Source organism: Phyllobates terribilis, unplaced genomic scaffold, assembly GCF_046119375.1.
Source record: "Phyllobates terribilis strain yellow unplaced genomic scaffold, ASM4611937v1 Scaffold_3__8_contigs__length_932513732, whole genome shotgun sequence".
NCBI classification, from domain to species: Eukaryota; Metazoa; Chordata; class Amphibia; order Anura; family Dendrobatidae; genus Phyllobates; species Phyllobates terribilis.
The window spans coordinates 22,456,064-22,480,618 of NW_027362763.1; the positions used below are offsets into that span (position 1 = coordinate 22,456,064).

General features: G+C 44.6%; 1 protein-coding gene across 4 annotated transcripts in view; it reads left to right on the forward strand.

Moving 5' to 3' along the window:
* Positions 1-229: 229 nt before the first annotated feature.
* The window catches only part of LOC141258720 (uncharacterized), a 120,280-nt gene continuing 95,954 nt past the window's right edge, over positions 230-24,555 (forward strand). For 3 of the 4 annotated variants that reach the window (XM_073673757.1, XM_073673756.1, XM_073673759.1), the window contains exons 1-2: positions 230-359; positions 3,272-3,415. In XM_073673757.1, coding sequence (XP_073529858.1) covers positions 3,338-3,415 — 78 coding nt within the window. In that variant the 5' untranslated portion in view covers positions 230-359; positions 3,272-3,337. Of the gene's footprint in view, positions 360-3,271; positions 3,416-24,555 lie in introns of those variants that run through there. The other variant, XM_073673758.1, reaches the window with a different exon arrangement.

The window sequence follows — 24,555 nt, forward strand, 5'->3', positions numbered from 1 at the left end:
GAGCCCATACATTCTCCTGCCTCCAATAATATATACCTGACAGGAGCCCATACATTCTCCTGCCTGCAATAATATATACCTGACAGGAGCCCATACATTCTCCTGCCTCCAATAATATATACCTGACAGGAGCCCATACATTCTCCTTCATCACCATTTCTCTAAAGCTCCGCCCCCTGATCACATGGTGCTGACGTCATCACAGGGCCTTCATCACCACTGTTCCGCAGAGCTCCGCCCCCTGGTCACGTGGTGCTGACGTCATCACAGGTCCTGCAGTCTCGCCGTGCAGTGGGTGCAGCTGTTGTCTCTGGTGTCAGCCCTGCGCACAGGACGCGTTCACACGGCTGCGGTATCAGGTGAGGTGACAGCAGCCAGGACTCGGCTCTCACACACAGTCTGCTGCAGTCATGGCTTCCTCTTCCTCAGTCACACAGTGTCCGCCGGTGTTCTGCTCCCTCCCTGCAGTCTCTGTGTCCCCTCTGTGACCGCAGACGTCTGAGTCCTACCCGCGGTCCGCACACTGTCAGGAGGAGGAGGGACCGCCCCCTTGTCTGCTCAGGAGGAGGAGGGACCGCCCCCTTGTCTGCTCAGGAAGAGGAGGGACCGCCCCTTGTCTGCTCAGGAAGAGGAGGGACCGCCCCCTTGTCTGCTCAGGAGGAGGAGGGACCGCCCCCTTGTCTTCTCAGGAGGAGGAGGGACCGCCCCCTTGTCTGCTCTGGAGGAGGAGGCGCCGCCCCCTTGTCTGCTCTGGAGGAGGAGGGATCGCCCCCTTGTCTGCTCAGGAGGAGGAGGGACCGCCCCCTTGTCTGCTCTGGAGGAGGAGGCGCCGCCCCCTTGTCTGCTCTGGAGGAGGAGGCGCCGCCCCCTTGTCTGCTCTGGAGGAGGAGGCGCCGCCCCCTTGTCTGCTCTGGAGGAGGAGGGACCGCCCCCTTGTCTGCTCTGGAGGAGGAGGAGGGACCACCCCCTTGTCTGCCCTGGATGAGGAGGGACCGCCCCCTTGTCTGCTCAGGAGGAGGAGGGACCGCCCCCTTGTCTGCTCAGAAGGAGGAGGGACCGCCCCCTTGTCTGCTCAGGAGGAGGAGGGACCGCCCCCTTGTCTGCTCAGGAGGAGGAGGGACCGCCCCCTTGTCTGCTCAGGAGGAGGAGGGACCGCCCCCTTGTCTGCTCAGGAGGAGGAGGGACCGCCCCCTTGTCTGCTCAGGAAGAGGAGGGACCGCCCCCTTGTCTGCTCAGGAGGAGGAGGGACCGCCCCCTTGTCTGCGCTGGAGGAGGAGGCGCCGCCCCCTTGTCTGCTCTGGAGGAGGAGGCGCCGCCCCCTTGTCTGCTCTGGAGGAGGAGGGATCGCCCCCTTGTCTGCTCAGGAGGAGGAGGGACCGCCCCCTTGTCTGCTCTGGAGGAGGAGGCGCCGCCCCCTTGTCTGCTCTGGAGGAGGAGGGACCGCCCCCCTGTCTGCTCTGGAGGAGGAGGGACCGCCCCCTTGTCTGCTCAGGAGGAGGAGGGACCGCCCCCTTGTCTGCTCTGGAGGAGGAGGCGCCGCCCCCTTGTCTGCTCTGGAGGAGGAGGCGCCGCCCCCTTGTCTGCTCTGGAGGAGGAGGCGCCGCCCCCTTGTCTGCTCTGGAGGAGGAGGGACCGCCCCCCTGTCTGCTCTGGAGGAGGAGGGACCGCCCCCTTGTCTGCTCTGGAGGAGGAGGGACCGCCCCCTTGTCTGCTCTGGAGGAGGAGGAGGGACCACCCCCTTGTCTGCTCTGGAGGAGGAGGAGGGACCACCCCCTTGTCTGCTCTGGAGGAGGAGGAGGGACCACCCCCTTGTCTGCTCTGGAGGAGGAGGAGGGACCACCCCCTTGTCTGCTCTGGAGGAGGAGGAGGGACCACCCCCTTGTCTGCTCTGGAGGAGGAGGGATCGCCCCCTTGTCTGCTCTGGAGGAGGAAGCGCCGCCCCCTTGTCTGCTCTGTAGGAAGAGGAGGGACCACCCCCTTGTCTGCTCAGGAGGAGGAGGGACCGCCCCCTTGTCTGCTCAGGAGGAGGAGGGACCGCCCCCTTGTCTGCTCAGAAGGAGGAGGGTTCGCCCCCTTGTCTGCTCAGGAGGAGGAGGGACCGCCCCCTTGTCTACTCAGGAGGAGGAGGGACCGCCCCCTTGTCTGCTCAGGAGGAGGAGGGACTGCCCCCTTGTCTGCTCTGGAGCAAGAGGGACCGCCCCCTTGTCTGCTCTGGAGGAGGCTGGGCCGCCCCCTTGTCTGCTCTGTAGGAGGAGGGGCCTCCCCCTTGTCTGCTTTGTAGGAGGAGGGACCGCCCCCATGTCTGCTCAGGAGGATGAGGGTTCGCTCCCTTGTCTGCTCTGGAGGAGGAGGGTCCACCCCCTTGTCTGCTCTGGAGGAGGAGGGTCCACCCCCTTGTCTGCTCTGGAGGAGGAGGAGGGACCACCCCCTTGTCTGCTCTGGAGGAGGAGGGTCCGCCCCCTTGTCTGCTCTGGAGGAGGGACCGCCCCCTTGTCTGCTCTGCAGGAGGAGGAGCCATCCCCTTGTCTGCTCTGGAGGAGGAGGCGCCGCCCCCTTGTCTGCTCTGGAGGAGGAGTGACCGCCCCCTTGTCTGTCAGGTTACAGCTCTTATGTTCCTCATCTCTGCCTCCAGTCGTCCTCTGCACGAGGTTTCTATTGCCCATTCTAGTGTCGTCGTCCTGCTATGAGGTACTCGGGACTTTACTGAATAACTTCAATCCTTTCTCATCCTCCTCCTCCTCCTAATCTGGCATGTTACAGTACGGACTGGGTTAATGTCTTCAAGTAGCTGAATCTCAAAAAAAAACACTGAATACCTCATTTACCAGCAGATACGGGGTCAATTTGCAAGTAAATTGTGTTCCAATGCTGATCACACACTGAAAGTGCAGCTACTGGGAGAAGATGCACTTATGTCCTCCCAGGAGCCGCTGGCTGTCAGTTATAGGTGCGGTGCAGGGAGCAGCTGAGGATGTCAGTACACCTCGCCACTTTGACTGACGGCTCCTTCTGTATAGACGCAGTATAGAGCCGGCTGTGTGCTGGACGTGTTTACAGCCCGCTCCCCGTGTACTGAGCGGTGACTGAAGCCGCTCCGTGCCGAACCTGGGACTGAGGGCTGGAAGTCTGCGGGGACCAAATAGCTTCATTTACTTTCAGTGAAACTACCGGACAGCAATGTCACCTGATTGACCCGCAGATCTGTAAATGTCACTGCGCAACGAGTCCAGCTCTGTATGTGACTAACAAAGATGTCCGTGTGTGATTACAGCCCCCCCGATCATGAAGACCAGAGACCTTCACACCACCCAGATTTACCCCGAATGACGAAGCAAACATGGACGAAGAGAAGGATAACATTTCCAGAAGAATAATGGACCTCGCCTTAGAGATCATCTCCCTGCTGAGCGGAGAGGTAAACTCTTCTATATTTCTATCATTATCTGCTGAGTGGAGAGGTAAACTCTTCTATATTTCTATCATTATCTGCTGAGTGGAGAGGTAAACTCTTCTATATTTCTATTATCTGCTGAGTGGAGAGGTAAACTCTTCTATATTTCTATCATTATCTGCTGAGTGGAGAGTTAAACTCTTCTATATTTCTATTATCTGCTGAGTGGAGAGGTAAACTCTTCTATATTTCTATTATCTGCTGAGTGGAGAGGTAAACTCTTCTATATTTCTATTATCTGCTGAGTGGAGAGGTAAACTCTTCTATATTTCTATTATCTGCTGAGCGGAGCGGTAAACTCTTCTATATTTCTATTATCTGCTGAGTGGAGCGGTAAACTCTTCTATATTTCTATTATATGCTGAGTGGAGAGGTAAACTCTTCTATATTTCTATTATATGCTGAGTGGAGAGGTAAACTCTTCTATATTTCTATTATCTGCTGAGTGGAGAGGTAAACTCTTCTATATTTCTATTATCAGCTGAGTGGAGAGGTAAACTCTTCTATATTTCTATTATATGCTGAGTGGAGAGGTAAACTCTTCTATATTTCTATTATCTGCTGAGTGGAGAGGTAAACTCTTCTATATTTCTATCATTATCTGCTGAGTGGAGAGTTAAACTCTTCTATATTTCTATTATCTGCTGAGTGGAGAGGTAAACTCTTCTATATTTCTATCATTATCTGCTGAGTGGAGAGGTAAACTCTTCTATATTTCTATTATCTGCTGAGCGGAGAGGTAAACTCTTCTATATTTCTATTATCTGCTGAGTGGAGCGGTAAACTCTTCTATATTCCTATTATCTGCTGAGTGGAGAGGTAAACTCTTCTATATTTCTATCATTATCTGCTGAGCGGAGAGGTAAACTCTTCTATATTTCTATTATCTGCTGAGTGGAGAGATAAACTCTTCTATATTTCTATTATCTGCTGAGTGGAGAGGTAAACTCTTCTATATTTCTATTATTATATGCTGAGCGGAGAGGTAAACTCTTCTATATTTCTATTATCTGCTGAGTGGAGAGGTAAACTCTTCTATATTTCTATTATCTGCTGAGTGGAGAGGTAAACTCTTCTATATTTCTATTATCTGCTGAGTGGAGAGGTAAACTCTTCTATATTTCTATTATCTACATAGTGGAGAGGTAAACTCTTCTATATTTCTATCATTATCTGCTGAGTGGAGAGGTAAACTCTTCTATATTTCTATTATCTGCTGAGTGGAGAGGTAAACTCTTCTATATTTCTATTATTATCTGCTGAGTGGAGAGGTAAACTCTTCTATATTTCTATTATCTGCTGAGCGGAGAGGTAAACTCTTCTATATTTCTTTTGTCTGCTGAGTGGAGAGGTAAACTCTTCTATATTTCTATCATTATCTGCTGAGTGGAGAGGTAAACTCTTCTATATTTCTATTATCTGCTGAGTGGAGAGGTAAACTCTTCTATATTTCTATCATTATCTGCTGAGTGGAGAGGTAAACTCTTCTATATTTCTATTATCTGCTGAGTGGAGAGGTAAACTCTTCTATATTTCTATTATTATCTGCTGAGTGGAGAGGTAAACTCTTCTATATTTCTATTATCTGCAGAGTGGAGAGGTAAACTCTTCTCTATTTCTATTATCTCCTGAGCTGAGAGGTAAACTCTTCTCTATTTCTATTATCTGCTGAGTGGAGAGGTAAACTCTTCTATATTTCTATTATCTGCAGAGTGGAGAGGTAAATTCTTCTATATTTCTATTATCTGCTGAGCGGAGAAGTAAACTCTTCTATATTTCTATTATTATCTGCTGAGTGGAGAGGTAAACTCTCCTATATTTCTATTATCTGCTGAGTGGAGAGGTAAACTCTTCTATATTTCTATTATCTGCTGAGTGGAGAGGTAAACTCTTCTATATTTCTATCATCTGCTGAGCGGAGAGGTAAACTCTTCTATATTTCTATCATTATCTGCTGAGCGGAGAGGTAAATTCTTCTATATTTCTATTATCTGCTGAGCGGAGAGGTAAACTCTTCTCTATTTCTATTATCTGCTGAGTGGAGAGGTAAACTCTTCTATATTTCTATCATTATCTGCTGAGCGGAGAGGTAAACTCTTCTATATTTCTATTATCTGCTGAGCGGAGAGGTAAACTGTAACGGGTCTGGGAGGCGGAACCTCTGAGCTACTATACAAGGGGGCGGTCCTTGTAAGGGAGCGGGTGGCGACCAGGGAAGACGGGCAGGCAGTCACAGCAGGTGACCGGGACAGTCTCTGGGTGAACGGGCAGGAGGTCACGGCAAGTGACCGGGGCAGTCTCTGGATGAACGGGCTGGAGGTTACGGCAAGTGACCGGGGCAGTCTCTGGATGAACGGGCTGGAGGTCACGGCAAGTGACCGGGGCAGTCTCTGGGTAAAGGGTAGGTACGACCTGTGATGGCTGAACCTCCAGGTAGGCTAGCAGGCAGATGGAAGATGTGTGCTCCCAGGTGAGCAAGCGAGAGTCTCTGGAATAGCAGGTGGTCACAGCACGTGACGGCGGAGCCTCCAGGTAGGCAAGCAGGCAGGTAGCGGAGGAGCGCTCCCAGGTGAGCGTGCAGGAGTCTCTGGAATAGCAGGTGGTCACAGCACGTGACGGCGGAGCCTCCAGGTAGGCAAGCAGGCAGGTAGCGGAGGAGCGCTCCCAGGTGAGCGGGCAGGAGTCTCTGGAATAGCAGGTGGTCACAGCACGTGACGGCGGAGCCTCCAGGTAGGCTAGCAGGCAGGTAGCAGATGTGCGCTCCCAGGTGAGCGGCCAAGCTGGTCCATAGACAGACTGACAGGAGTAGGAAGACAGACCGTCGGACCTCAGGCTAGCAAGCAGGTAGCAGGAATATCAGGCAGGAAACAGACAGCAAACTGGCAGGACTCTGGCAGGAATCAGGCAGGTAACTGACAGGTAACTGGCAACGGGACCTGAGGGCTGAAGCAGAGTAGTGAACAGTGCAACAACATTGCTCGGGCACCTCCATTTTGGAGGAGGTGCCTTATATATGGTGAATTCCTCCGGCCATTGGCCGGGGACTCCTTAGGACGGCGCGCGCGGCCCCTTTAAGAGGGAGGGAGCGCGCGCGCGCGCCCTAAGCACAGTGTCCGGGAAGGAGCGCGCGCTGCCAGCAGAGCGGGAGGAGGACGCCGGGCTCGGAGCAGAGAGGTGAGGGGAACAGCGTCCCTGCCTAGCAGAGGGCAGGGACGCCGACGCTACAGTACCCCCCCCTTTAGGCCCCCCCTTTTTTAGGCCAGACAGAAATTTAGCAAGGATGAGAGGGGCATGGATGTTCTCCCGGGGCTCCCACGTTCTCTCTTCAGGACCAAACCCCTTCCAATCTACTAGAAAAAAGGTCTTCCCTCTTACCCTTTTGGTGGCCAGAATGTTCTCTACCTCAAATTCGTTTTCAGCGGAAACCGGAGCAGGAGGCGTGCCTGTAGACTTGGAAAAAGAGTTGAGTACCACAGGTTTGAGGAGAGATACATGGAAGGAGTTAGGGATCCGCAAGTTGGCCGGGAGTTTCAATTTATAGGCCACCGGGTTGATGTGACTGATGACCTCCAGAGGACCGATGAACCGAGGCCCTAACTTATAGGAAGGAATCTTGAGCCGGACATACTTGGACGAGAGCCAGACCTTATCCCCAGGACGGAATTGAGGAGGATCTAGACGTTTTTTGTCAGCATGTCTTTTCATACGCTCGGATGACAGAAGGAGTGCGGACCGGGTACTCTCCCATATGGAGGAAAATTTGTTAACAAGAGATTCCGCAGCCGGATTGTCCACCGAGGTGGAGACGGGAAACGGGATCCGAGGATGCTGACCGAAGACTACAAAAAACGGGGATTTGGAGGAAGATTCGCTCTCGTGATTGTTGTACGAGAATTCGGCCCATGGCAGGAGATCCACCCAGTCAGAATGGTGGGCATTAACGAAGTGCCGGAGGTAACTGGTCAGGATCTGATTGATCCGCTCCACTTGACCATTAGACTGTGGGTGGTAAGCGGAGGAGAAGTCCAGGGTGACGTCTAGCAATTTACAAGTGGCTCTCCAGAAACGAGAAGTGAACTGTACCCCACGATCCGACACGATGTGACGGGGTAGGCCATGAAGACGGAAGATGTGGCGGATAAAGTCTTTAGCCAGCTCGGGTGCAGACGGGAGGCCTGGCAGGGGAATGAAGTGAGCCATCTTGGAAAAGCGGTCAGCGACCACCCAAATGACCGTACAACCGGCAGAGACGGGAAGATCAGTTATGAAGTCCATCGCTATATGCTGCCAGGGGGCAGCAGGTACTGGCAGAGGAAGGAGGCGACCGGCTGGCAGGTGTCTCGGAACTTTGTTGCGGGCGCAGGACACACAGGCAGAAACAAAGTCTATTACATCCTTGTGCAGGTTAGGCCACCAGTAGTGCCGGGTAATAAGCTGGAGGGTCTTTTTCTGACCGGCGTGGCCAGCTAGTTTAGACGAATGACCCCAGTGTAGGATCTTCTCCCGATCAGGTACCGATACGAACGTCTTACCGGGAGGGAGACGATTTAGACTCACGGGAGCCACCTGCATTACTCTGGCGGGATCGATGATATGTTTAGGTTCTTCCTCGAGGTCAGATACCAGAAAGGATCGGGACAAGGCGTCCGCTTTGATGTTCTTGTCAGCCGGGCGAAAATGTAGAACAAAATCAAAGCGAGCAAAAAACAAGGACCACCGGGCTTGGCGCGGGTTAAGTCTCTGGGCATGCTGGAGATAAGCCAAGTTCTTGTGGTCAGTGTAAATTATTACCGGATGAAGAGCCCCCTCGAGCAGGTAACGCCACTCCTCCAATGCCAGCTTGATGGCCAATAACTCTCGGTCTCCTATGGAATAATTGCTCTCAGAAGAGGAGAAGAGTTTGGAGAAGAAGCCGCAAGTTACCATCCTCCCGGAAGATGATTTTTGAGTAAGTACAGCTCCGGCTCCAGAGGAGGAGGCGTCAACCTCCAGGAAGAACTGCTTGTTGCCGTCCGGACGATGCAGCACCGGGGCGGAAGAGAAGGCCTGTTTTAAGGAAAGAAAGGCCTCCTCTGCTTCGGACGGCCACTCCTTGGGATTAGTACCCTTACGGGTGAGCGCGGAAATTGGGGCAGTCCGGGAAGAGAAGTGTGGTATGAAGAGGCGGTAGTAGTTGGCGAAGCCCAGGAACCGCTGAATGGCCTTCAACCCCTCCGGTCGGGGCCATTTCTCGATGGCAGACAGTTTCTCTGGATCCATTCGTAGGCCGGTCTGAGAAATAATGTAGCCCAAAAACGGAAGCGAGGTCTGCTCAAAGAGGCACTTCTCGTATTTAGCGAAGAGGTGATTCTGCCTGAGCCTGAGCAGGACCTGACGAACGTCCCTCCGGTGAGTCTGGAGATCCGGAGAGAAGACCAAGATGTCGTCCAGGTACACCACAACGCAGGAGTAGAGAAAGTCCCGGAAGATGTCATTGACCAACTCTTGAAAGACGGCAGGAGCGTTACAGAGACCAAAGGGCATTACCAGATATTCATAGTGGCCGTCCCGGGTGTTGAATGCAGTCTTCCATTCATCCCCTTGACGGATACGGACCAGGTTGTACGCTCCACGGAGGTCCAGTTTGGTGAAGACTCTAGCCCCCCTCAGGCGATCAAATAATTCTGGAATGAGCGGAAGGGGGTACTTATTCTTCACCGTGATCTGGTTAAGGCCTCTATAGTCTATACAGGGACGGAGAGAGCCGTCCTTCTTTTTTACGAAGAAGAAGCCTGCTCCCGCCGGGGAGGTAGATTTCCGGATGAATCCCCTGGCCAAATTCTCCTCAATATATTCGGACATCGACCGGGTCTCAGCAGCGGACAATGGGTAAATACGCCCACGGGGAGGAGTAGTACCGGGTAACAGGTCGATAGGACAGTCGTATGGTCTATGAGGGGGTAATGTCTCTGCCTCCTTTTTATTAAAGACATCAGCAAATGACCAATAGGGAATCGGAAGTCCAGGTAGATTAGTTGGGGTAGGAGAAGGACGGACGGGATGAACTGGAACCAAACAAGTCTTATGACAGTCCTGTCCCCAGCGAAGGACTTCTCCGGTCTGCCAGTCAAGCACGGGTGCATGTCTCTGGAGCCAAGGTAGACCTAGTAAGAGGGCGTGAGAGAGTCCAGGCAGAACATGAAAAGAGATGCTCTCAGAATGCAGCATTCCCACCTGCAGAGTTATGGATTCGGTGATGAGTTGGATGGGACGTGGTAAGAGGCCCCCATCCACAGCAGCGACAGATAATGGTACAGCCAGAGGTTTGGTGGGAATGCGGTATTTTTCTACCAGGGACTGTGAAATAAGATTCCCGGCCGCTCCAGAGTCAAGTTGGGCTAGTTCGAAATAACGATTCTCCCCGCAGATAATAGAGACTGACAGTAGCAGAGATGGAGAGGATTTATTCTTGTCTAGGTCGACCTCTCTGAGCGAACCTAGACACAGGCGTTTCCCGACCTCTCCGGGCAGGTACGGATCCGGCGCTCCTTACTGCCACAGTAGAAGCAGCTCCCTTCGGCACGGCGTAAGTCCTGACGGGTTTTGACCATCTTGGTCTGGTCGACCTGCATAGGCTCAGGAGAGTGTACCTGGGGAGAAACGGAGGGAGTGACGGGTTTCTGAAAAGTAGGAGCTAGACGTGGAAACCTCCTCTCACGGGTGACCTCTTTGGCACGCTCCTGGAACCGTAGGTCAATCCGGGTGGCAAGAGTTATTAAGTCATCGAGAGTGGTAGGAATGTCCCGACCGGCGAGTTCATCTTTAATACGGCCGGACAGACCCTCCCAGAAGACAGATACCAGAGCGTCGTTATCCCAAGCCAGCTCCGAGGCAAGGGTACGGAACCGTATGGCATATTGGCCCACGGTGAGATTTCCCTGGTGGAGGCGTAGCAGAGATGATGCGGATGAGGTCTTCCGTCCGGGTTCGTCGAAGACTTTCCGGAAAGCCGTGAGAAAGGCAGACAAGTCGGACACCAGGGGGTCTCCTCTCTCCCATAGAGGATTTAGCCAGGCCAGGGCCTCCCCGGTGAGATGGGACATGATGAAGGCAATTTTGGCCCGGTCGGAGTTAAACTGGTGGGACAGGAGTTCAAAGTGCAGGGTGCACTGATTTATGAAGCCCCGAGCCTGAGCGGAGTCGCCTCCGAAGCGAGGAGGTGCAGAAAGCCGGGGTCCGGGGTAGGATACCATGGTGTTGGTGGGCAGCGGAGCTGCCGGGTTGCGAGTCATAGCACTGGCGGTGGTTGCTGGTGGAGCAGTCAGAGTGTCCAGGCGAGAATTGACATTCCGCAGGTGACCCAGGATGGACTCCTGTTGGGACCTCTGACGGGACAGTTCATGACAGAGGTCCGAGAGCGAGGGAGCTTGGGTGCCACCGGGTTCCATGGCCCGAGCAAACTGTAACGGGTCTGGGAGGCGGAACCTCTGAGCTACTATACAAGGGGGCGGTCCTTGTAAGGGAGCGGGTGGCGACCAGGGAAGACGGGCAGGCAGTCACAGCAGGTGACCGGGACAGTCTCTGGGTGATCGGGCAGGAGGTCACGGCAAGTGACCGGGGCAGTCTCTGGATGAACGGGCTGGAGGTCACGGCAAGTGACCGGGGCAGTCTCTGGATGAACGGGCTGGAGGTCACGGCAAGTGACCGGGGCAGTCTCTGGGTAAAGGGTAGGTACGACCTGTGATGGCTGAACCTCCAGGTAGGCTAGCAGGCAGATGGAAGATGTGTGCTCCCAGGTGAGCAAGCGAGAGTCTCTGGAATAGCAGGTGGTCACAGCACGTGACGGCGGAGCCTCCAGATAGGCAAGCAGGCAGGTAGCGGAGGAGCGCTCCCAGGTGAGCGGGCAGGAGTCTCTGGAATAGCCGGTGGTCACAGCACGTGACGGTGGAGCCTCCAAGTAGGCAAGCAGGCAGGTAGCGGAGGAGCGCTCCCAGGTGAGCGGGCAGGAGTCTCTGGAATAGCAGGTGGTCACAGCACGTGACGGCGGAGCCTCCAGGTAGGCTAGCAGGCAGGTAGCAGATGTGCGCTCCCAGGTGAGCGGCCAAGCTGGTCCATAGACAGACTGACAGGAGTAGGAAGGCAGACCGTCGGACCTCAGGCTAGCAAGCAGGTAGCAGGAATATCAGGCAGGAAACAGACAGCAAACTGGCAGAACTCTGGCAGGAATCAGGCAGGTAACTGACAGGTAACTGGCAACGGGACCTGAGGGCTGAAGCAGAGTAGTGAACAGTGCAACAACATTGCTCGGGCACCTCCATTTTGGAGGAGGTGCCTTATATATGGTGAAGTCCTCCGGCCATTGGCCGGGGACTCCTTAGGACGGCGCGCGCGGCCCCTTTAAGAGGGAGGGAGCGCGCGCGCCCTAAGCACAGTGGCCGGGAAGGAGCGCGCGCTGCCAGCAGAGCGGGAGGAGGACGCCGGGCTCGGAGCAGAGAGGTGAGGGGAACAGCGTCCCTGCCTAGCAGAGGGCAGGGACGCCGACGCTACATAAACTCTACTCTATTTCTATTATCTGCTGAGTGGAGAGGTAAACTCTTCTATATTTCTATTATTATCTGCTGAGTGGAGAGGTAAACTCTTCTATATTTCTATTATTATCTGCTGAGTGGAGAGGTAAACTCTTCTATATTTCTATTATTATCTGCTGAGTGGAGAGGTAAACTCTTCTATATTTCTATTATCTGCTGAGTGGAGAGGTAAACTCTTCTATATTTCTATTATCTGCTGAGTGGAGAGGTAAACTCTTCTATATTTCTATTATTATCTGCTGGGTGGCGAGGTAAACTCTTCTATATTTCTATTATCTGCTGAGCTGAGAGGTAAACTCTTCTCTATTTCTATTATCTGCTGAGTGGAGAGGTAAACTCTTCTATATTTCTATTATCTGCTGAGCAGAGAGGTAAACTCTTCTCTATTTCTATTATCTGCTGAGTGGAGAGGTAAACTCTTCTATATTTCTATTATCTGCAGAGTGGAGAGGTAAACTCTTCTATATTTCTATTATCTGCTGAGCGGAGAGGTAAACTCTTCTCTATTTCTATTATCTGCTGAGTGGAGAGGTAAACTCTTCTATATTTCTATTGTCTGCTGAGTGGAGAGGTAAACTCTTCTATATTTCTATTATCTGCAGAGTGGAGAGGTAAACTTTTCTATATTTCTATTAACTGCTGAGCGGAGAGGTAAACTCTTCTATATTTCTATTATTATCTGCTGAGTGGAGAGGTAAACTCTTCTATATTTCTATTATCTCCTGAGTGGAGAGGTAAACTCTTCTATATTTCTATCATTATCTGCTGAGTGGAGAGGTAAACTCTTCTATATTTCTATTATCTGCTGAGCGGAGAGGTAAACTCTTCTCTATTTCTATTATCTGCTGAGTGGAGAGGTAAACTCTTCTATATTTCTATCATTATCTGCTGAGCGGAGAGGTAAACTCTTCTATATTTCTATTATCTGCTGAGCGGAGAGGTAAACTCTACTCTATTTCTATTATCTGCTGAGTGGAGAGGTAAACTCTTCTATATTTCTATTATTATCTGCTGAGTGGAGAGGTAAACTCTTCTATATTTCTATTATCTGCTGAGTGGAGAGGTAAACTCTTCTATATTTCTATTATTATCTGCTGGGTGGCGAGGTAAACTCTTCTATATTTCTATTATCTGCTGAGTGGAGAGTAAACGCTTATATATTTCTGTTATCTGCTGAGTGGAGAGGTAAACTCTTCTATATTTCTATTATCTGCTGAGTGGAGAGGTAAACTCTTCTATATTTCTATCATTATCTGCTGAGCGGAGAGGTAAACTCTTCTATATTTCTATCATTATCTGCTGAGCGGAGAGGTAAACTCTTCTATATTTCTATCATTATCTGCTGAGTGGAGAGGTAAACTCTTCTATATTTCTATTATCAGCTGAGTGGAGAGATAAACTCTTCTATATTTCTATCATCTGCTGAGTGGAGAGGTAAACTCTTCTATATTTCTATCATCTGCTGAGTGGAGAGGTAAACTCTTCTATATTTCTATTATCTGCAGAGTGGAGAGGTAAACTCTTCTATATTTCTATTATCTGCTGAGCGGAGAGGTAAACTCTTCTCTATTTCTATTATCTGCTGAGTGGAGAGGTAAACTCTTCTATATTTCTATTATCTGCTGAGTGGAGAGGTAAACTCTTCTATATTTCTATTATCTGCAGAGTGGAGAGGTAAACTCTTCTATATTTCTATTATTATCTGCTGAGTGGAGAGGTAAACTCTTCTATATTTCTATTATCTCCTGAGTGGAGAGGTAAACTCTTCTATATTTCTATCATTATCTGCTGAGTGGAGAGGTAAACTCTTCTATATTTCTATCATTATCTGCTGAGCGGAGAGGTAAACTCTTCTATATTTCTATTATCTGCGGAGCGGAGAGGTAAACTCTACTCTATTTCTATTATCTGCTGAGTGGAGAGGTAAACTCTTCTATATTTCTATTATTATCTGCTGAGTGGAGAGGTAAACTCTTCTATATTTCTATTATCTGCTGAGTGGAGAGGTAAACTCTTCTATATTTCTATTATCTGCAGAGTGGAGAGGTAAACTCTTCTATATTTCTATTAACTGCTGAGCGGAGAGGTAAACTCTTCTATATTTCTATTATCTGCTGAGTGGAGAGGTAAACTCTTCTATATTTCTATTATCTCCTGAGTGGAGAGGTAAACTCTTCTATATTTCTATCATTATCTGCTGAGTGGAGAGGTAAACTCTTCTATATTTCTATTATCTGCTGAGCGGAGAGGTAAACTCTTCTCTATTTCTATTATCTGCTGAGTGGAGAGGTAAACTCTTCTATATTTCTATCATTATCTGCTGAGCGGAGAGGTAAACTCTTCTATATTTCTGTTATCTGCTGAGCGGAGAGGTAAACTCTACTCTATTTCTATTATCTGCTGAGTGGAGAGGTAAACTCTTCTATATTTCTATTATTATCTGCTGAGTGGAGAGGTAAACTCTTCTATATTTCTATTATTATCTGCTGAGTGGAGAGGTAAACTCTTCTATATTTCTATTATCTGCTGAGTGGAGAGATAAACTCTTCTATATTTCTATTATCTGCTGAGTGGAGAGGTAAACTCTTCTATATTTCTATTATCTGCTGAGTGGAGAGGTAAACTCTTCTATATTTCTATTATCTGCTGAGTGGAGAGGTAAACTCTTCTATATTTCTATTATTATCTGCTGAGTGGAGAGGTAAACTCTTCTATATTTCTATTATCTGCTCAGTGGAGAGGTAAACTCTTCTATATTTCTATTAATCTGCTGAGCGGAGAGTTAAACTCTTCTATATTTCTATTATCTGCTGAGCGGAGAGGTAAACTCTTCTATATTTCTATCATTATCTGCTGAGTGGAGAGGTAAAATCTTCTATATTTCTATCATTATCTGCAGAGTGGAGAGGTAAGCTCTTCTATATTTCTATTATCTGCTGAGCGGAGAGGTAAACTCTTCTCTATTTCTATTATCTGCTGAGTGGAGAGGTAAACTCTTCTATATTTCTATTATCTGCTGAGTGGAGAGGTAAACTCTTCTATATTTCTATTATCTGCAGAGTGGAGAGGTAAACTCTTCTATATTTCTATTAACTGCTGAGCGGAGAGGTAAACTCTTCTATATTTCTATTATTATCTGCTGAGTGGAGAGGTAAACTCTTCTATATTTCTATTATCTCCTGAGTGGAGAGGGTAAACTCTTCTATATTTCTATCATTATCTGCTGATTGGAGAGGTAAACCTCTTCTATATTTCTATTATCTGCTGAGCGGAGAGGTAAACTCTTCTCTATTTCTATTATCTGCTGAGTGGAGAGGTAAACTCTTCTATATTTCTATCATTATCTGCTGAGCGGAGAGGTAAACTCTTCTATATTTCTATTATCTGCTGAGCGGAGAGGTAAACTCTACTCTATTTCTATTATCTGCTGAGTGGAGAGGTAAACTCTTCTATATTTCTATTATTATCTGCTGAGTGGAGAGGTAAACTCTTCTATATTTCTATTATCTGCTGAGTGGAGAGGTAAACTCTTCTATATTTCCATTATCTGCTGAGTGGAGAGGTAAACTCTTCTATATTTCTATTATTATCTGCTGGGTGGCGAGGTAAACTCTTCTATATTTCTATTATCTGCTGAGTGGAGAGGTAAACGCTTATATATTTCTGTTATCTGCTGAGTGGAGAGGTAAACTCTTCTATATTTCTATTTTCTGTTGAGTGGAGAGGTAAACTCTTCAATATTTCTATTTTCTGCTGAGTGGAGAGGTAAACTCTTCTATATTTCTATTATCTGCTGAGTGGAGAGGTAAACTCTTCTATATTTCTATTATCTGCTGAGTGGAGAGGTAAACTCTTCTATATTTCTATCATTATCTGCTGAGTGGACAGGTAAACTCTTCTATATTTATATTATTATCTGCTGAGTGGAGAGGTAAACTCTTCTATATTTCTATTATCTGCTGAGTGGAGAGGTAAACTCTTCTATATTTCTATCATTATCTGCTGAGCGGAGAGGTAAACTCTTCTATATTTCTATCATTATCTGCTGAGTGGAGAGGTAAACTCTTCTATATTTCTATCATTATCTGCTGAGTGGAGAAGTAAACTCTTCTATATTTCTATTATCAGCTGAGTGGAGAAGTAAACTCTACTATATTTCTATCATCTGCTGAGTGGAGAGGTAAACTCTTCTATATTTCTATCATCTGCTGAGCGGAGAGGTAAACTCTTCTATATTTCTATTATCTGCTGAGCGGAGAGGTAAACTCTTCTATATTTCTATTATCTGCTGAGCGGAGAGGTAAACTCTTCAATATTTCTATTTCTGCTGAGTGGAGAGGTAAACTCTTCAATATTTCTATTTTCTGCTGAGTGGAGAGGTAAACTCTACTATATTTCTATTCTTATCTGCTGAGCGGAGAGGTAAACTCTTCTATATTTCTGTTATCTGCTGAGTGGAGAGGTAAACTCTTCTATATTTCTATTATCTGCTGAGTGGAGTGGTAAACTCTTCTATATTTAATATTATTATCTGCTGAGTGGAGAGGTAAACTCTTCTATATTTCTATTATTATCTGCTGAGTGGAGAGGTAAACTCTTCTATATTTCTATTATCTGCTGAGTGGAGAGGTAAACTCTTCTATATTTCTATTATCTGCTGAGTGGAGAGGTAAACTCTTCTATATTTCTATTATTATCTGCTGGGTGGCGAGGTAAACTCTTCTATATTTCTATTATCTGCTGAGTGGAGATGGTAAACGCTTATATATTTCTGTTATCTGCTGAGTGGAGAGGTAAACTCTTCTATATTTCTATTATCTGCTGATTGGAGAGGTAAACTCTTCTATATTTCTATCATTATCTGCTGAGCGGAGAGGTAAACTCTTCTATATTTCTATCATCTGCTGAGCGGAGAGGTAAACTCTTCTATATTTCTATCATCTGCTGAGCGGAGAGGTAAACTCTTCTATATTTCTATCATTATCTGCTGAGTGGAGAGGTAAACTCTTCTATATTTCTATTATCTGCTGAGTGGAGAGGTAAACTTTTCTATATTTCTATTATTATCTGCTGAGTGGAGAGGTAAACTCTTCTATATTTCTATCATTATCTGCTGAGTGGAGAGCTAAACTCTTCTATATTTCTATTATCTGCTGAGTAGAGAGGTAAACTCTTCTATATTTCTATTATCTGCTGAGCGGAGAGGTAAACTCTTCTATATTTCTATTGTTATCTGCTGAGCGGAGAGGTAAACTCTTCTCTATTTCTATTATCTGCTGAGTGGAGAGGTAAACTCTTCTATATTTCTATTATCTGCTGAGTGGAGAGGTAAACTCTTCTATATTTCTATTATCTGCAGAGTGGAGAGGTAAACTCTTCTATATTTCTATTATTATCTGCTGAGTGGAGAGGTAAACTCTTCTATATTTCTATTATCTCCTGAGTGGAGAGGTAAACTCTTCTATATTTCTATCATTATCTGCTGAGTGGAGAGGTAAACTCTTCTATATTTCTATCATTATCTGCTGAGCGGAGAGGTAAACTCTTCTATATTTCTATTATCTGCGGAGCGGAGAGGTAAACTCTACTCTATTTCTATTATCTGCTGAGTGGAGAGGTAAACTCTTCTATATTTCTATTAACTGCTGAGCGGAGAGGTAAACTCTTCTATATTTTTATTATTATCTGCTGAGTGGAGAGGTAAACTCTTCTATATTTCTATTATCTCCTGAGTGGAGAGGTAAACTCTTCTATATTTCTATCATTATCTGCTGAGCGGAGAGGTAAACTCTTCTATATTTCTATTATCTGCTGAGCGGAGAGGTAAACTCTACTCTATTTCTATTATCTGCTGAGTGGAGAGGTAAACTCTTCTATATTTCTATTATTATCTGCTGAGTGGAGAGGTAAACTCTTCTATATTTCTATTATCTGCTGAGTGGAGAGGTAAACTCTTCTATATTTCTATTATCTGCTGAGTGGAGAGGTAAACTCTTCTATATTTCTATTATCTGCTGGGTGGCGAGGTAAACTCTTCTATATTTCTATTATCTGCTGAGTGGAGAGGTAAACGCTTATATATTTCTGTTATCTGCTGAGTGGAGAGGTAAACTCTTCTATATTTCTATTTTCTGCTGAGTGGAGAGGTAAACTCTTCAATATTTCTATTTTCTGCTGAGTGGAGAGGTAAACTCTTCTATATTTCTATTATCTGCTGAGTGGAGAGGTAAACTCTTCTATATTTCTATTATCTGCTGAGTGGAGAGGTAAACTCTTCTATATTTCTATCATTATCTGCTGAGTGGACAGGTAAACTCTTCTATATTTATATTATTATCTGCTGAGTGGAGAGGTAAACTCTTCTATATTTCTATTATCTGCTGAGTGGAGAGGTAAACTCTTCTATATTTCTATCATTATCTGCTGAGCGGAGAGGTAAACTCTTCTATATTTCTATCATTATCTGCTGAGTGGAGAGGTAAACTCTTCTATATTTCTATCATTATCTGCTGAGTGGAGAAGTAAACTCTTCTATATTTCTATTATCAGCTGAGTGGAGAAGTAAACTCTTCTATATTTCTATCATCTGCTGAGTGGAGAGGTAAACTCTTCTATATTTCTATCATCTGCTGAGCGGAGAGGTAAACTCTTCTATATTTCTATTATCTGCTGAGCGGAAAGGTAAACTCTTCTATATTTCTATTATCTGCTGAGCGGAGAGGTAAACTCTTCAATATTTCTATTTTCTGCTGAGTGGAGAGGTAAACTCTTCAACATTTCTATTTTCTGCTGAGTGGAGAGGTAAACTCTACTATATTTCTATTCTTATCTGCTGAGCGGAGAGGTAAACTCTTCTATATTTCTGTTATCTGCTGAGTGGAGAGGTAAACTCTTCTATATTTCTATTATCTGCTGAGTGGAGTGGTAAACTCTTCTATATTTATATTATTATCTGCTGAGTGGAGAGGTAAACTCTTCTATATTTCTATTATTATCTGCTGAGTGGAGAGGTAAACTCTTCTATATTTCTATTATCTGCTGAGTGGAGAGGTAAACTCTTCTATATTTCTATTATCTGCTGAGTGGAGAGGTAAACTCTTCTATATTTCTATCATTATCTGCTGAGCGGAGAGGTAAACTCTTCTATATTTCTATCATCTGCTGAGCGGAGAGGTAAACTCTTCTATATTTCTATCATCTGCTGAGCGGAGAGGTAAACTCTTCTATATTTCTATCATTATCTGCTGAGTGGAGAGGTAAACTCTTCTATATTTCTATTATCTGCTGAGTGGAGAGGTAAACTTTTCTATATTTCTATTATTATCTGCTGGGTGGAGAGGTAAACTCTTCTATATTTCTATCATTATCTGCTGAGTGGAGAGCTAAACTCTTCTATATTTCTATTATCTGCTGAGTAGAGAGGTAAACTCTTCTATATTTCTATTATCTGCTGAGCGGAGAGGTAAACTCTTCTATATTTCTATTGTTATCTGCTGAGCGGAGAGGTAAACTCTTCTCTATTTCTATTATCTGCTGAGTGGAGAGGTAAACTCTTCTATATTTCTATTATCTGCAGAGTGGAGAGGTAAACTCTTCTATATTTCTATTATTATCTGCTGAGTGGAGAGGTAAACTCTTCTATATTTCTATTATCTCCTGAGTGGAGAGGTAAACTCTTCTATATTTCTATCATTATCTGCTGAGTGGAGAGGTAAACTCTTCTATATTTCTATCATTATCTGCTGAGCGGAGAGGTAAACTCTTCTATATTTCTATTATCTGCGGAGCGGAGAGGTAAACTCTACTCTATTTCTATTATCTGCTGAGTGGAGAGGTAAATTCTTCTATATTTCTATTATTATCTGCTGATTGGAGAGGTAAACTCTTCTATATTTCTATTATCTGCTGAGTGGAGAGGTAAACTCTTCTATATTTCTATTATCTGCAGAGTGGAGAGGTAAACTCTTCTATATTTCTATTAACTGCTGAGCGGAAAGGTAAACTCTTCTATATTTCTATTATCTGCTGAGTGGAGAGGTAAACTCTTCTATATTTCTATTATCTCCTGAGTGGAGAGGTAAACTCTTCTATATTTCTATCATTATCTGCTGAGTGGAGAGGTAAACTCTTCTATATTTCTATTATCTGCTGAGCGGAGAGGTAAACTCTTCTCTATTTCTATTATCTGCTGAGTGGAGAGGTAAACTCTTCTATATTTCTATCATTATCTGCTGAGCGGAGAGGTAAACTCTTCTATATTTCTATTATCTGCTGAGCGGAGAGGTAAACTCTACTCTATTTCTATCATTATCTGCTGAGCGGAGAGGTAAACTCTTCTATATTTCTATTAACTGCTGAGCGGAAAGGTAAACTCTTCTATATTTCTATTATCTGCTGAGTGGAGAGGTAAACTCTTCTATATTTCTATTATCTCCTGAGTGGAGAGGTAAACTCTTCTATATTTCTATCATTATCTGCTGAGTGGAGAGGTAAACTCTTCTATATTTCTATTATCTGCTGAGCGGAGAGGTAAACTCTTCTCTATTTCTATTATCTGCTGAGTGGAGAGGTAAACGCTTATATATTTCTGTTATCTGCTGAGTGGAGAGGTAAACTCTTCTATATTTCTATTTTCTGCTGAGTGGAGAGGTAAACTCTTCAATATTTCTATTTTCTGCTGAGTGGAGAGGTAAACTCTTCTATATTTCTATTATCTGCTGAGTGGAGAGGTAAACTCTTCTATATTTCTTTTATCTGCTGAGTGGAGAGGTAAACTCTTCTATATTTCTATTATCTGCTGAGTGGAGAGGTAAACTCTTCTATATTTCTATCATTATCTGCTGAGTGGACAGGTAAACTCTTCTATATTTATATTATTATCTGCTGAGTGGAGAGGTAAACTCTTCTATATTTCTATTATCTGCTGAGTGGAGAGGTAAACTCTTCTATATTTCTATCATTATCTGCTGAGCGGAGAGGTAAACTCTTCTATATTTCTATCATTATCTGCTGAGTGGAGAGGTAAACTCTTCTATATTTCTATCATTATCTGCTGAGTGGAGAAGTAAACTCTTCTATATTTCTATTATCAGCTGAGTGGAGAGATAAACTCTTCTATATTTCTATCATCTGCTGAGTGGAGAGGTAAACTCTTCTATATTTCTATCATCTGCTGAGCGGAGAGGTAAACTCTTCTATATTTCTATTATCTGCTGAGCGGAGAGGTAAACTCTTCTATATTTCTATTATCTGCTGAGCGGAGAGGTAAACTCTTCAATATTTCTATTTTCTGCTGAGTGGAGAGGTAAACTCTTCAATATTTCTATTTTCTGCTGAGTGGAGAGGTAAACTCTACTATATTTCTATTCTTATCTGCTGAGCGGAGAGGTAAACTCTTCTATATTTCTGTTATCTGCTGAGTGGAGAGGTAAACTCTTCTATATTTCTATTATCTGCTGAGTGGAGTGGTAAACTCTTCTATATTTATATTATTGTCTGCTGAGTGGAGAGGTAAACTCTTCTATATTTCTATCATTATCAGCTGAGTGGAGAGGTAAACTCTTCTATATTTCTATTATCTGCTGAGCGGAGAGGTAAACTCTTCTATATTTCTCTTTTGTGCTGAGTGGAGAGGTAAACTCTTCTATATTTCTATTATCTGCTGAGTGGAGAGGTAAACTCTTCTATATTTCTCTTTTGTGCTGAGTGGAGAGGTGAACTCTTCTATATTTCTATCATTATCAGCTGAGTGGAGAGGTAAACTCTTCTATATTTCTATTATCTGCTGAGCGGAGAGGTAAACTCTTCTATATTTCTCTTTTGTGCTGAGTGGAGAGGTAAACTCTTCTATATTTCTATTATCTGCTGAGTGGAGAGGTAAACTCTTCTATATTTCTATTATGTGCTGAGCGTAGAGGTAAACTCTTCTATATTTCTATTCTTATCTGCTGAGCGGAGAGGTAAACTCTTCTATATTTCTATTATCTGCTGAGTGGAGAGGTAAACTCTTCTATATTTTTATTATCTGCTGAGTGGAGAGGTAAACTCTTCTATATTTCTATTATCCGCTAAGCGGAGAGGTGAACTCTTCTATATTTATATTATCTGTTGAGCGGAGAGGTAAACTCTTCAATATTTCTATTTTCTGCTGAGTGGAGAGGTAAACTCTTCAATATTTCTATTTTCTGCTGAGTGTTGAGGTAAACTCTTCTATATTTCTATTATCTGCTGAGTGGAGAGGTAAACTCTTCTCTATTTCTATCATTATCAGCTGAGTGGAGAGGTAAACTCTTCTATATTTCTATTATCTGCTGAGTGGAGAGGTAAACTCTTCTATATTTCTATCATTATCTGCTGAGTGGAGAGGTAAACTCTTCCATATTTCTATTATCTGCTGAGTGGAGAGGTAAACTCTTCTATATTTCTATTATCTGCTGAGTGGAGAGGTAAACTCTTCTATATTTCTATCATTATCTGCTGAGCGGAGAGGTAAACAATTCTATATTTCTATTATCTGCTGAGTGGAGAGGTAAACTCTTCTATATTTCTATTATCTGCTGAGTGGAGAGGTAAACTCTTCTATATTTCTATTATCTGCTGAGTGGAGAGGTAAACTCTTCTATATTTCTATTATTATCTGCTGAGTGGAGAGGTAAACTCTTCTATATTTCTATTATTATCTGCTGAGTGGAGAGGTAAACTCTTCTATATTTATATTATCTGCTGAGTGGAGAGGTAAACTCTTCTATATTTCTATTATCTGCTGAACGGAGAGGTAAACTCTTCTATATTTTTATTATCAGCTGAGTGGAGAGGTAAACTCTTCTATATTTCTATTATCTGCTAAGCGGAGAGGTGAACTCTTCTATATTTCTATTATCTGCTGAGCGGAGAGGTAAACTCTTCAATATTTCTATTTTCTGCAGAGTGGAGAGGTAAACTCTTCAATATTTCTATTTTCTGCTGAGTGTTGAGGTAAACTCTTCTATGTTTCTTTTATCTGCTGAGTGGAGAGGTAAACTCTTCTATATTTCTATTATCTGCTGAGTGGAGAGGTGAACTCTTCTATATTTCTATCATTATCAGCTGAGTGGAGAGGTAAACTCTTCTATATTTCTATTATCTGCTGAGTGGAGAGGTAAACTCTTCTATATTTCTATTATCTGCTGAGTGGAGAGGTAAACTCTTCTATATTTCTATTATGTGCTGAGCGGAGAGGTAAACTCTTCTATATTTCTATTCTTATCTGCTGAGTGGAGAGGTAAACTCTTCTATATTTCTATTATCTGCTGAGCGGAGAGGTAAACTCTTCTATATTTCTCTTTTGTGCTGAGTGGAGAGGTTAACTCTTCTATATTTCTATTATCTGCTGAGTGGAGAGGTAAACTCTTCTATATTTCTATTATCTGCTGAGTGGAGAGGTAAACTCTTCTATATTTCTATTATCTGCTGAGTGGAGAGGTAAACTCTTCTATATTTCTATTATCTGCTGAGTGGAGAGGTAAACTCTTCTATATTTCTATTATCTGCTGAGCGGAGAGGTAAACTCTTCTATATTTCTATTATCAGCTGAGTGGAGAGGTAAACTCTTCTATATTTCTATTATCTGCTAAGCGGAGAGGTGAACTACTATATTTCTATTATCTGCTGAGTGGAGAGGTAAACTCTTCTATATTTCTATTATCTGCTCAGTGGAGAGGTAAACTCTTCTATATTTCTATTATCTGCTGAGTGGAGAGGTAAACTCTTCAATATTTCTATTTTCTGCTGAGTGTTGAGGTAAACTCTTCTATATTTCTATTATCTGCTGAGTGGAGAGGTAAACTCTTCTATATTTCTATCATTATCAGCTGAGTGGAGAGGTAAACTCTTCTATATTTCTATCATAGTCTACTGAGTGGAGAGTTAAACTCTTCTATATTTCTATTATCTGCTGAGCGGAGAGGTAAACTCTTCTATATTTCTCTTTTGTTCTGAGTGGAGAGGTAAACTCTTCTATATTTCTATTATCTGCTGAGTGGAGAGGTAAACTCTTCTATATTTCTATTATCTGCTGAGTGGAGAGGTAAACTCTTCTATATTTCTATTATCTGCTGAGGGGAGAGGTAAACTCTTCTATATTTCTATTATCTGCTGAGTGGAGAGGTAAACTCTTCTATATTTCTATTATGTGCTGAGCGGAGAGGTAAACTCTTCTATATTTCTATTCTTATCTGCTGAGCGGAGAGGTAAACTCTTCTATATTTCTATCATCTGCTGAATGGAGAGGTAAATTCTTCTATATTTCTATCATCTGCTGAGTGGAGAGGTAAATTCTTCTATATTTCTTTTATTATCTGCTGAGTGGAGAGGTAAACTCTTCTATATTTCTATCATTATCTGCTGAGTGGAGATGTAAACTCTTCTATATTTCTATTATCTGCTGAGTGGTGAGGTAAACTCTTCTATATTTCTATCATCTGCTGAGTGGAGAGGAAAACTCTTCTATATTTCTATCATTATCTGCTGAGTGGAGATGTAAACTCTTCTATATTTCTA